This window comes from Python bivittatus, unplaced genomic scaffold (genome assembly GCF_059951505.1).
Source record: "Python bivittatus isolate LINGU-HERP-01145 unplaced genomic scaffold, Pbiv_v1 ctg000480_np1212, whole genome shotgun sequence".
Classification (NCBI taxonomy): domain Eukaryota; kingdom Metazoa; phylum Chordata; class Lepidosauria; order Squamata; family Pythonidae; genus Python; species Python bivittatus.
Window position 1 is genome coordinate 79,550,127 of NW_028277075.1, and position 13,013 is coordinate 79,563,139.

A 13,013-nucleotide genomic window follows, 5' to 3' on the forward strand; every position below is an offset into this window, starting at 1 on the left:
GTTTCTCTTCAAATAGTAGAAATATCTGATCTTTCCACAGAAATTCATTGAGGAATCAGTGATATTCAATATCCAATAATTAAAAGAATATTCATTTACCTTAAGAGAATAGCATTTGTAAAAAAAAAAAAGAAAGAAAAAAAAAGGGGGGGGAGTACCAAATGATTGTCCCTACCTACAAATAATTGACTGTTTAGCTGCAATCGAAAATGTCCTTCAGCAGGTGCTTCCAAAGTCTTCTTCGGAAAGTTGTCCACCTGGAGAGAAGTTTCCCTAAGATTCCTTTCAGCATGCACAAAATGCCACTGGTTGTCATTCAGGGGCACAGGGGACTGGACAGTAGCCTCTACAGGGCCATTTCCAACATCAACTGTGAAGGTGATGTCATTAGGAGCTGGAATGAAGAAAGTGAAGCTTAGTATGTCATGCTGATAACAACAACAAATATATAATTATGGAACTAGTATTTAAGGTTTTGAAAATAATCAACCTTATGGTATGGTGAATCAACTATGTATTATGGTACGTGTCTACAGATGTAAAAACCTCTTTGTAAAATCAAATTCCTGGTCAAATATTCTCACTTTTTCTGTGTTCACACATTAGGCTGCTATACCGTGTGAGTATGATGAAATAGGAGGTATGTGTTTGCCTTGTGACAGATCAGTGAGACAAAACATTTTCTCCCCAAATATTGTATCATTTATTTAATATTTCAAACATTTCTAAACTGACTATCTATCAAAACAGATCTTAAATTCTGTAGAACATACCTAGGAGGAAATGTAAGACATAAAAATGATTTCAATAAAACAACACTGATAGAAATATCTAAATCAGATTATGGGCAGAGGAGAGATGTAAAAAACAATAGCAAAATGCTTCTCATACGAAAATTCTCAGCCCTAAATTTTGGTGCTTGAACATTTCAAGGATGGCTCCAACTACATTTGCTATATTCAGATGCATAACTTGTTGATATATTATATACAATATTCAACATGTTTCAAATGTTGGAAGAGTCTCACCTTTGTTCAAATTGTATCATTAAAATTAACCACATATGCTGTTAAAACTGCTCTTTAAAACTTCCTCCCTTAAAATACCACTTTTTATTCTGACTAAAGTCTGAGTAACACCAGTAAGGTTCTGTCCCTAATGATTTAAGGGAAAATGGAGTCAAGCTATGGTAATTATTTAAGTGTGAACATCATAAAAATTATTCTGCTGTTTAAATCACTGACATGCTGGGACTGGCATAGTTCAGCCTTCCAAAAACTAAATAAACAGAAGAAGGTTACAGACACTGGCCTTTAAAACCAAATAAATTGGAAAAACAAATAAGTAAGAAAATTAATAGTTTTTTTTTCTTTTTGTATTCTAAGAGAGAAATGTATAATTCAAGAGCTAATCAACCCTGCTGTGCCACTTTTCTTATATTTTAATACAGTATATTAACAAGCTCACTTCAATTGGAGTTTTATTTCATCTCCATCCCTTCTAATCAACCACATTTTTTCTGGGGATTAGTTAGGGCATGGCTATGGGTTGGAGATCTAAAAGAGACCTAAGAATTGGCAGTATGACATTTAGGGCAAAATCAGTTCCAAGATTTAGAGAGGTTCATCTCCAAGAGCAGAAGAGCAGGTATCTGGTACAGTGGCAACACTAGGTCAAAAATAACAATGAATATACAAGTAGGACATAGAAAAAATACCTTTGGACAGAAGTTATAACCACTGTTTTATCAACCTTTTCCAGGTTCCTGGAAAGCATTAGGCCATGAAAGCAAAATCACTTTCATCAGGGTTTCATTACACTAACAAAATAAGGCTGAAGCATGTCTATAATCATTCATTTGGATCCTAATTTGTTTCTCTAGTCATGTAAAGGAGAAGGTAGATTTCTGATAAATTTGTACTCCATTAGCAGACCCTCCCCAGATATGATATTTCATGTAACTCCCAATCAACTTTCATTCCATAGGAATGAATTTTCTTAGGCACAGGGGGCTGTGAACTCTATTCATAGAAGCAAATCAATGACATTGATCTCATTAAAGTTAGACTCTGTGCCAGTACCCACATCAACTGATCTGTGGACTGTACTCAAAATATGATCATTTAGTTCCAAACATAATTTGACCTAAGACAAAATCATAATGCAATGGAGAAACTAAGTGTTGTATCATTATTTATTTCCTTTCTACCAGAGCACATGCTAACCCATCACCTTGACAGATTGCATTATTCTGATGTAATTTCATGTCAATGTCTTGCCTTTATTGTACTTTAAAAAAAAAAGGGGGGAGAAGGCCTGTGAGAATGAAATACAGCACACTGAAGTATCAAGCAAATAGGAGGTTGATGTGTAATTAACACTAAACCATACCTCATTACCTAGTGATAATGCACTATGGCTTTTACCATGGGTTTAATGAATCAAAGGGCCTTGGGGGCCTTATTTTATTACATTTTATGTTGAAGTTATTATAACCATATTATGAAATGATGATACTTCATTCCATGTTTGTTTAGCCTGATGGAATATGGAACAGAAGAGCCTTATTTCATTCCAAATCCACAACACAACACCCTTCCATTAATAGACTAAAACAGCAGACAAAAAGATGAGTTAAATTAGTTTTTCCTTTAATACTTTGGGCAATAATGCAATTTAGTCTCAGGGAGAGGTAGGCTGAATGACAGGCCATTATGACACTGAGCATTCTGGAATTTTCCCTTTTACTCTTTCGTATGCCAGCTCCATTCCAAAAAGATATTACATAAATACTATTTAGCATCATCCAAGAAGACTAGGAGAGGCAAGCTACTGATAACTCATATACTATCTGTGAAAAGTAGCAATTTTGTGTGCTGCTTTAGATAAGAAACAACTGCACAGCAGAGCTCAATAATACTATCTTCACTTGACTATAACAATTTGAAGAAGAATGTGTCTGTGTATGTATGCGTGTACACACACACACAAACATGAATGAGAGCCAATTTATGGTAGTGGTTCGAGGCACTGGACTAGAAGCCAAGAGAATATAAGTTCTAGTCCTTTCTTAGGCATGTAAACCAGCTGGATGACTTTGGATCAGTCACTCTTCCTCTCAACCCTAGACTGGAAAATAGAAAAATATTTATCTACAAACCTGCATTGGATCAAGTGTTAGATTATGATCCATAACTCCCTATCCCATCTAGTGATAGTCACAGAATATTTTAAATGGTCCTAACCTCTCAACTTTTGGCACATTATCCCCACTTTTAAGATTTAAAACACACACACAAACCCCACAAATATTAAACACTCAAGTAAGTACATGACTTGATCAGATCTGCAGGAAAATAACAATACACTACCATTTCAGTTGATAAACTTACAGCTTATTTCAACTCTGATGAAATCTTTCATTCCCAAATTTTCCAAAAAGACCCCGGACATCGTGGTTGTTTTGAAGAAGAAAGAAATGTCTGCAGTGAACTCAGCATGGAAAGTGGGGAAGAGAAGGTATGAAGCTTCAGTGCTGAAAGAAGCTGCATTCCAGAACTGTCCTGCAAATGACAACAAGATTCTCTATAGTTAATTATAAGGGGGAGATAAATGAAGAAGCAAAGACATGTCCTTTAGCCAGACAAAGGTTAATTAAAACAGCAAAATGAAACCTAGGAAGAAAAATAAGTTAGTGCTTCTGCAATGCATGCACAGGTTATCTATCTATCTATCTATCTATCTATCTATCTATCTATCTATCTATCTATCTATCTATCTATCATCCATCATTCATTCATTCATTCATTCATTCATTCATTCATTCATTCTATTACTTGTCATGAAAAGGCATCCAAATCAATGAATAAAATCATGCAAATAATAAACAGTAAAGTACTAACAAAAATACAACATTTAGATGTATAACATCCTAACCACTTCTATGAAACAGACAAAAGACATCTCTTTAGATTCATTCTGTGCCAGGTTCAAAGTTTAGTTTATAAACACTTGAGAGAAGAAGTATATCTTGTGCTCCTTTTGAAAACCAGACAGTATAGTGGTCAGCCATGTTTTGCCAGGCTGAGAATATAATAATTAGGATGTCATCACTGAGAGGACCACATTGTGAGTCACTCACTAGTGTGACCACAAGTGGCCAATTTTGTGCACAGGTCAGCTCATAGTTGAGGAAGCACTCTTTCTACACACACACATAGCATTTAGTCTGTGAAACAGATAACCCTCCCCATATATACACACAGCTGATGAAGCACTTCAGCTTCAGTGACAATCTTTCAAGGAATCAAACAGTTGAAAAGACAGTTTGTTAAGCACCCATGGAAGTTTTGCAAAGGATGAGTAAGTCAGGACAGTCTAATTCTCCATACAGTTGACACAGAATCATTTAGAATTCTAGGTTAAAAATAGAGAAAAATAACAACTGAGGTGAAAAGCCAATGAAGCCTGTGAAGCCTTCCAGATACATCTCTCTGGCTGATGTATATGAATCTGTGTTCCTTGGAGAAAATGTTTGTTGAAGCTAAAGTAGTTGAAGTAGTGGCTTTGTAGAGTATTAGTTTGCTGATCAAGAGAATTGAGGACTTCATAGTTGTGATAAAGAAGATATAAACACATTTCTTCCAATCAAGGCAAAAAAAACAGTGAGATGGTCAAGTTAGTTGATAACGTCACATTATTTTGGGTGATTAAAGCAAAAAAGCAAAAAACCTTTTAACAAAATGAATAGGAATAAATATAGAAAATACATCTAAACAATTTCATAGTGAAATACATTGGGTTAAAAAATAATAGCTTTACATATATGAAGTCTCAAATTTACCACAGAAAAGATATGTTGGATTAATTGACCAATGGCTGGATTTGCAGAAAACAGACCTGGTAAAAAATAAGGCAGAGTAGTTTTTTTGTCCGGTGTGTTGTAGGAACCTGGACACTATCTTAGTTTATTATGTGAATCAAACCATCAGGTTAAGCTATAACTTCTTAGGACAGTTCATGTTAGGTGAACTCAGTGATTACATTTTGCTAAGCTAGAAATAAGGTTTTAGTATTTTGTGTGAACCCAGGAAATGGGTTCACACAAATATATGGTAGTCCTTCAAGTTCAAAGAAGACACACTGTTGTACAGTTCATCTGTGGACACGGAGGTGGCTCTGAAGTCTCAGTCTGGAAGGACAGAGTCTAGCACAATAGGGGCACTGAAAGTCAATTGTTGTAGTAACTGTGGGTGTTATTGTGTGATGCCACTCACAGTTTTCTATCAGTTTTTGGCAGTGCCTGTCTTCAAAGCCAGTGGAGGCTTCATAGTACAGGGCTCGCCAGCTGGTTCTCTCAACAGCCGCAGCTTCTAGTTCCCTTGGCTGGATGTCACAGTGGCATAGGGTTTCTTTCACAGCATCTTTGTAGTGCTTGCATGATCGACCTCGAGGTCTCTTCCCAGACTCCAGTACACTATAGAGCAACTGGCGAGGCATATGGGGATCATCCATTCTGATGCGTCCCACCCAGCGCATCTGGGCTCTGATAATCAGGGACTCAATGCTGGTGGACTCTGTGTGATCCAAGACCTCCCGGTTGGAGACATGCCAACGAATGCGAAGGATGGAGTGGAGAGCGCTTATGTGAAATTTCTCTAGTTGTCTGATGTGCTTTCGGTACAGAGTCCAGGACTTACATCCATATAGGAGAGAAGGGATAATCACAGCTTTGTAGACTTTCAGCTTTGTGGAGATATGGATGTTGTGTTGATTGAGCACTCTAGTATGCTGGCCTGGCTGGCCTTGCTGATCCTGGAGTCAATTTCTTTGTCCAAAGACCCATTGCTTGAGATATGTATGTAAAGTATTTGAAGCTGTTTATATCTGTCAGCTGGGTTTCGTCAACAGTGATTTTTGGTTCTACAGGGTTGGTATTTGGCACAGGCTGGTAAACTACTTCAGTCTTGTCCAGGCTGATAGGCCAAAGAGCATAGCAGTGTCAGCATCAACTGTAGATCACTATCTTTGTGTGCTAGGAATGCACAATCATCAGCAAAGAGGGTTTCTTGAATGACTGCATGGAGGCACTTCATCTGCATGTTCAAGTGGCGAAGGTGAAAGAGAGCTGTCCAACCGGTACCTGATGTACACTCCCTCCTTCAGACCCTGGACAGCATGTGATAACACACAAGCGAAGAACAGATTGAACAGGACTGAGGTTAGCACACCACCTTGTTTTACCCCACTGGAAATGGCAAATGCAGCTGATGTTTGACCATTGTAAAGTACCTGTCCTGTCATTCCATCATGGAGTAGCTGAATCAACTTCACAAATTTCCTCAGACATCCATAATGTCTCTGCATGATCCAGAGAACCTCTCTGTTTACAGTGTCAAATGCCTTTTTCAGGTCAATGAAGACAGAGTAAAGAGGCTTGTTCTGCTTGATGCATTTCTCCTGGACTTGCCTCACAGCAAATATCACATCTGCTGTACTCTGTTCTGGCCAAAAGCCACACTGCACTTCTGGGAAGTTCCTTTCTGAGACAGTGATAAGTCTGTTCAGGAGAATGTGGGCAAAGATCTTGCCTGCAACGGAAAGCAGTGAGATACCTCTGTAGTTTCCAGAGTCTGATTTGTTTCCCTTATTTTCATAGACAGTCACAATGAGGACATCGTGGAAGTCGTCAGGCATCTCCTCTGTGGACCAAATGTCTTCCTAGATGTCTTGGAACCCTGTAAAGCATTTAGATCTAGTGCTCTGTAGATCTCAGCAGGAATGCCATCCTACACTGTTGCTTTATTTGAGTTCATCTGCGTGATGCTTTCTTGATCTCATTGGTATAGGGAGGCAGGTCTAGGGGATCCAAGACTGGCAGCTGAGGAATCTGCAATAAGACATCATGATCAACTGTGGATGGCCTATTGAGTAGGTTGGAAAAGTGTTCAGCCCAGCAGTTTTTCTGTCCTTCTTGGACTTTGGTCAGGCTCAGCCCATCAGATGACAGCAAGGGGGAGCATCCTGACTTAGAAGGACCATAAAATGACTTTATGGCACTGAAGAGCTCTCTGGTGTCATGCATGTCTGCATAGTGTTCCACCTGCTCAGCCTTTCTGTGCCACCACTTGTCCTGCATTTCTTGCAGTTCTGTCTGTAGTTTGGATTGCAAGTGCTTAAACTTGTCTTTCTTTGAGACAGATGATGTTCTGCCAGTCTGCAGGGGCCTTGTTCTTAGTTTGAAGGGCTCCTGAAATGATCTTGTGGCTTTCATCAAGCCAGTCTTGATGTGCCTAGGTTTTCAGTCCGAGTACAGCTGTTGCAGTCTGTGTGATGACATCTTCAAACTGTTCACTTTTCAAAACAGGTTCCTACAAATGATAAATTGCCAGAGTTTTTTTCATTAAGTACATATTGGAAGCGTTGGACTTGGCCTGGGTCTTGGAGGCCGCTGATGCTGAATGACTTTCTGGCAGTCCTTGGTTACTTACAATGTAAAGAGGCTTTGTATAGGTTGAGGACTGACTGGACCAGCTTGTGATCTATCCAGCACTCAGCACCTCTCATGGCATGGGTGATGGTGACTTCTTTAAGGTTGCACTGATGTACTATGACATAGTCAAGTAGGTGCCAGAGTTTGGACCTGGGATGCCTCCAGGTAGTTTTGTACGTAGTTTGTGAAGTATGAACATCGTGTTAGTGATGTACAGGTTGTGCTCGGAAACAGCAGGCCACTGCTATTTAGTTTCCCACCCCACATCTCCTGAGGACTCCATCCCAGTTGTTGCTGTCTGTCCCCACCCTACTGTAGTGTTGAAGTTGCCCAGAATGATTATTTTGTTGCTGGTGGGGGTTGTTTGAATAATCTGGTCCAGGTCCTCATAGCAACCTTCCTTGTCTTCATCGGGACTCAAGAGTTGGTGCATAGACTCTGACAGTGATGATATTCCAGGACTTTCTGGGAGGAAAGTGGAACTTTGTAATGCATTCATTTATTTCAGTGAATAGACTATAGATGTTCTTCAGCAGAGCAGTTTTGATTGCAAAACTTACTCTGTGAGTCCTGTTGTCAGTCTGTGGTTTCCCTTTCCAAAAGAACGTAAATCCAGTCTCTGCTTCCTGTAATGAACCCTCAACTGCCAGCCTGGTCTCACTGAGTGTAGCAATGTCAATGCTATAATAGCAAAGTTTGGCTGCTATGAGTGCTGTTCATCTTTCATGAAATGTATAACTGCTGTGAAAAAGGCAAATCCATGCTGAGCATCATTCAGAAAGGATTTTAAAAAGGTGATGGGGTCCTTTTTAACTTGACAAAAGTGAACTAAGGGAAGGCAGACAGAAGGATATAATTGCATATACTTACAGGGGAAATGCAAAAGGGGAGCTTCTTCTCCTCTCATAAAAGTTTTCATACAATGAACTGAGTTGTTGAGAGAATCAGGACATACGTAAGGAAGTCCTTCACAATGTACAAAGTTGGGAATTTCCTACCACAGGAGAAAGAAGTAACCACCAACTTTAACCACCAGTGCCAGCTTTAAAAGGGAATTAGAAAATGTTATAGCCCTTAATAATTTCAACTGCTAATGGGCAAGATGGCTGGATATTACTTCCAATTAATGAAGGGAACAGGTTCCCAATGTCTGTTGCTGGGGAATATGAATGAGGAAGTCCTACTGTGCTCATGTCATGCTTGTGCATTTCTCATATGCATCTTCATTGCCGCACTGTAGAAAATAGGAGTCTGGACCAGATAAGCCTTTAGTTTGATCCTTCTGCACTCAAACCCTAATTGCAAAATATTTAGAAATATATGAAAAATATGCTTCTTTAGAAACTGCACAATTCATTTCAGGAAACAAATCAGACAATGTAATTATTAGAAGGTATCTGTTATCAACAATACAAACAGAATTCTGTCCCTCACACACACACTCCAGCTTCACGTACAGCTTGTGCATAAGGATGCTGAAAAGAGCTGATACCCACTATCTCCATAGCAACGTAGAGGGCCAATTCTCCAGGCAGCTTCAGAATTAGGTCTGTTCGTATCAGTGATGACTATCTGGTTCACAGGTAAATGTTCTTTGAAGGAAAGGAAGCCAGTATCATTGGTCCTACATATAGATAAATGTATAAAATATGTATCAGGGTTGAAATCTTAAATAGCTTTGCATGAGAAATTATACACAGACACACAGACACACACACAGAGATGTGCATATTTAGAGGGAGAAAGATATTATCTGGATCCAGAAATTGTGTTTAAAGCATATTTTGATAACAGGAATGTTGGTATTGGTTGATTTAACACATTTTATAACATTTTTCATTCTGTTTCTCCCCTTCCTTAAGTTGGTATATTGTGGTATAATATATTCAGACACAGCACAAATGCAAAAAAGTAACTTCTAAAACCCTTCAGTCTTAAAAACATATACAAGTTCAAATGCTTAATCAAAATTGTTTAGTTTGGTATCAGAATGCTAACCTGATGCCTGGAAAGTCTCTATAGGAAGTGCATCGCATAACTAGGAATCCTCTGTCAATGCATTCAGAAGAACATGGGTGAAAAATCCTAACAAGCAAGTTTGTAACATGTCCCCACAGCCTTATAGAGGAACAGGAGTCCTGAAGCAAAAGCAGTGCCAGGTCACGTTTCATAAGCAATGATCTTCACTCAGAGATAAGCATTGCTGGGTTAGCAGTCATGATAGCAAGAGTGTTATGTGGGCACAGCTAGAAAAGAAGTGGGCATTTGCCAGGACTAGAATCACCATTTTTGCAGAGGCGGGGTTTGTATAACTTCCTTTATTTGGTTGCTAAAGTAAATCATTTTCTGAATTTTCAAAGTTCATTGACTCAAATGTTTGTGTACCATGTTCAACTAATAAGAAGGGAGGGAGGGAGGGAGGGAGGGAGGGAGGGAGGGAAGGAAGGAAGGAAGGAAGGAAGGAAGGAAGGAAGGAAGGAAGGAAGGAAGGAAGGAAGGAAGGAAGGAAGGAAGGAAGGAAGGAAGGAAGGATAGTGTGAATGCTTCTGCTAGTCTTTAACTGGCCTGCTTAAGGGGATTGTCTGAACACAGTCATTTTATAAGTTGTTGCTAAGGATTCCTCAAAACTGATCTGTAGGATATATGGGGTCAGCCATGCTGCTTTATAGGGCTATAACATCTTGAAGTATGCATTATACCTGGAGGAATAGAACAGATGCTGAAATTAATGTAAAGTTCACAACCCAGCTTTTAACATGCTGTACCAGCTGAAACTTTTCAGTGGTTTTCAAGGGTAGCTAAAGAGATTAATTCAGTTTTTAAGACTGCTGATATAGGAGATTTCTGTGGAATCCATTAAAGCAATCTTCAGAAACGTTTCAGGATTTGGAAATTGGTTTTGAGGTTTTCTTCTTCTTCTTCTTCTTCTTCTTCTTCTTCTTCTTCTTCTTCTTCTTCTTCTTCTTCTTCTTCTTCTTCTTCTTCTTCTTCTTCTTCTTCTTCTTCTTCTTCTTCTTCTTCTTCTTCTTCTTCTTCTTCTTCTTCTTCTTCTTCTATGACAATGAAAATGTCAAGGAAACCTACAGATAATATGGTATTGTGTGCATATCACGAATGGCAAGTGGAAAATAAATACAGGGGATATTCTGTGCTATGGCACTCAACATATTAGTATTTCTGCTGACATGAAAGATGTATCTGTTTACTTGGTCATTTTTAAAAATCACGATCACTGCCAAACATTCCTAGAGAGAGTGGCCTACTGCCATGAGAGAGATTTTGTGTTAAATGTTTTTTTTTGTTTTTTTTTTAAACTTGGATGCTATTGTGATCTTACTGCAAACTGGTTTAAGACTTCCTATGAAAATTGGACCATAAATCCTTTAATTCACAAAAATTATATTTGCTATTTGAAATATCTGTATTAACTGTATGCTGGACAGAGAACACCTGGATTGTTTATGTTAGAGCAGGAAAAATGGGAGTGCTCAACTCTTTCATTTTTTAAAAAATAGCATCGTAGCAAGATGTAAATAAAACTTCAACAAAGAATCAGATCTAAACATCAAATCCTTCTGAGGAAAGTGGTCATAGATCTCCTTGGCAGATCTTATTACACTTACATATGGCTGCCATTCTGGTGAAGCACTAACCTTCCATCTAAAAGCTGTCATGCACAAAATCTATGTAAATTACAAATTTAAAATCTATCTGCATTACAGATCAATGATTACATCATAAAAATAAGATCCACAGTATTGACCACACAAACTAAGCAACCCATTTTTTTCCTCGTCTTAAGTTAATATGTGAAGAAGACAATATAAAAGTAAGAAACAAATAATTATTTATGAGAAAAGGTACTTAGAAGACTTTATACTCAGCATGTCTATCATCTGGAGTTCAGATCTGAATTTGTGAATGTTAAAACTCTGCATAAAACCTTGCTGAATGCTCAGGAGGACAAACTCAAATTTTGATTTAATAAAGAACAACAAAATGTTTATGCATCTGGAAATTCAGGGAAAAAAGTCATTATATTGCACAAGACATTTGAATAAGAATAATTAGATATGAATTAAAAAGAGGCAAAGACAGAAGAAATAAAGCATACAGGTTTAGAATGCAGATCTTCAATAAACAGCGTTAAGGTCTTCTATGCTTGAGTTCCACAATAGCTAATTAAGTTTTCAGAATAATACTAATATTTAATTTTATTTATTTAATAACATTAATACATAATATAAATAATATTTTCATGATGGAATTCCAGGTAATATCTCTTATCCACCTATTAACCAGAACCAGGCAGTCTTGGAATTAGCTAGGTGGCTATATCATGTGTCTTTAGAACCTTGTTAATCCATATCCATAAGATACATGTGAACAATATGGAAATGACTTAACTTTCCTACAGATTACTTCTGTTTCAAATGTGTCCCAACAGTTCAGAATTTCATTACATCTATGAAAGAACAAGCAAGTTGCAAGTTGGGCAGCATTTTTAATATGTAATATCAGAAATATTGAAAAAAAAAATCTCATTCTCTCGTATTTCAAGATTCTGCTTTACTGCAAACTGGAATATTCACAAGCTCCTCCTTTACTTGCACCATAATAGTCAACAGGAGAGTAGTGTTATTCAGTTTAATTTCATCTCTTATGGCACCCTTCGGGTATATTGTCTAGTTTTAAGTTAATGAAACCTCACTTGAACAGGTAACCGCAATAGCATTTAATGAAATTTGTGATACAGTATATTAGGAGAAATGTACTATCAGCATATGTCTGCTGCCATGCAACTTGGAAACAAGCCAATAAAGATATCTTCAAAAATTTTGAAAGTTTGCAAGTCACAGAATGTGGATTATAAACATTTAATTAATTTTCCCATGTTGCTGTGCAAGTTTTAAAAAGTTAAACCAGCATTACAGAAAGTAAGATACTGCAACTAATTATATAACAACAGGGACACTGGAAGATAATAACATTAGAGTCAGCCTAAATAAGTCAACTCAACTCAGTAATTATTCTAGCGTCTGTTGTTTATGACAGAGGACAAGGTTAGTGATGTGCCAAAAACATGTTTTTTTCACTTTGATAGAAGACAAATATATATTTTTGTCAATAGAAAAGTACATTTCTATGAAATTCTCATGGGAGCTATGTAGGGTTCTTCTTGCTCTTACCTGAAGTATGAGATGCCAAGTGTGTTTATATGAGTACCCTATTCTCTGTACATTTATCTCTCTAGTGATCCACAGTCTCCTTGGCTTCCCACCCTCCAAACAAACATTTCCTATGGGTCTTTTTTTTTCAAAAGCATGAGCAGTCATGGAGTCTGTAGCATGATGGAGAATAAGTAATAGGGAGAACACCACCAACCTATTCTACCATCTTGCAACCATAAAATAGATAGGATACTGCTATAAGAAATCCAAAAGAAAAACTTTTAAAATGAATCATAGAAGCCCATTGTGAAGAAATCTTTCAGAAGGACATATTTTGGCATAGTATTAAG

At 37.7% G+C, this 13,013-nt stretch overlaps 1 protein-coding gene across 1 annotated transcript in view; it reads right to left on the reverse strand.

Moving 5' to 3' along the window:
* The window catches only part of CNTNAP5 (contactin associated protein family member 5), a 406,384-nt gene that overhangs the window by 64,076 nt on the left and 329,295 nt on the right, over positions 1 to 13,013 (reverse strand). Inside the window, exons 15-17 of the mRNA XM_088146406.1 lie at positions 8,989 to 9,116; positions 3,393 to 3,563; positions 176 to 394 (exon numbers count right to left, since the gene is read on the reverse strand). Of these exons, the coding sequence (XP_088002532.1) occupies positions 176 to 394; positions 3,393 to 3,563; positions 8,989 to 9,116 (518 nt within the window). The remainder of the gene's footprint in view (positions 1 to 175; positions 395 to 3,392; positions 3,564 to 8,988; positions 9,117 to 13,013) is intronic.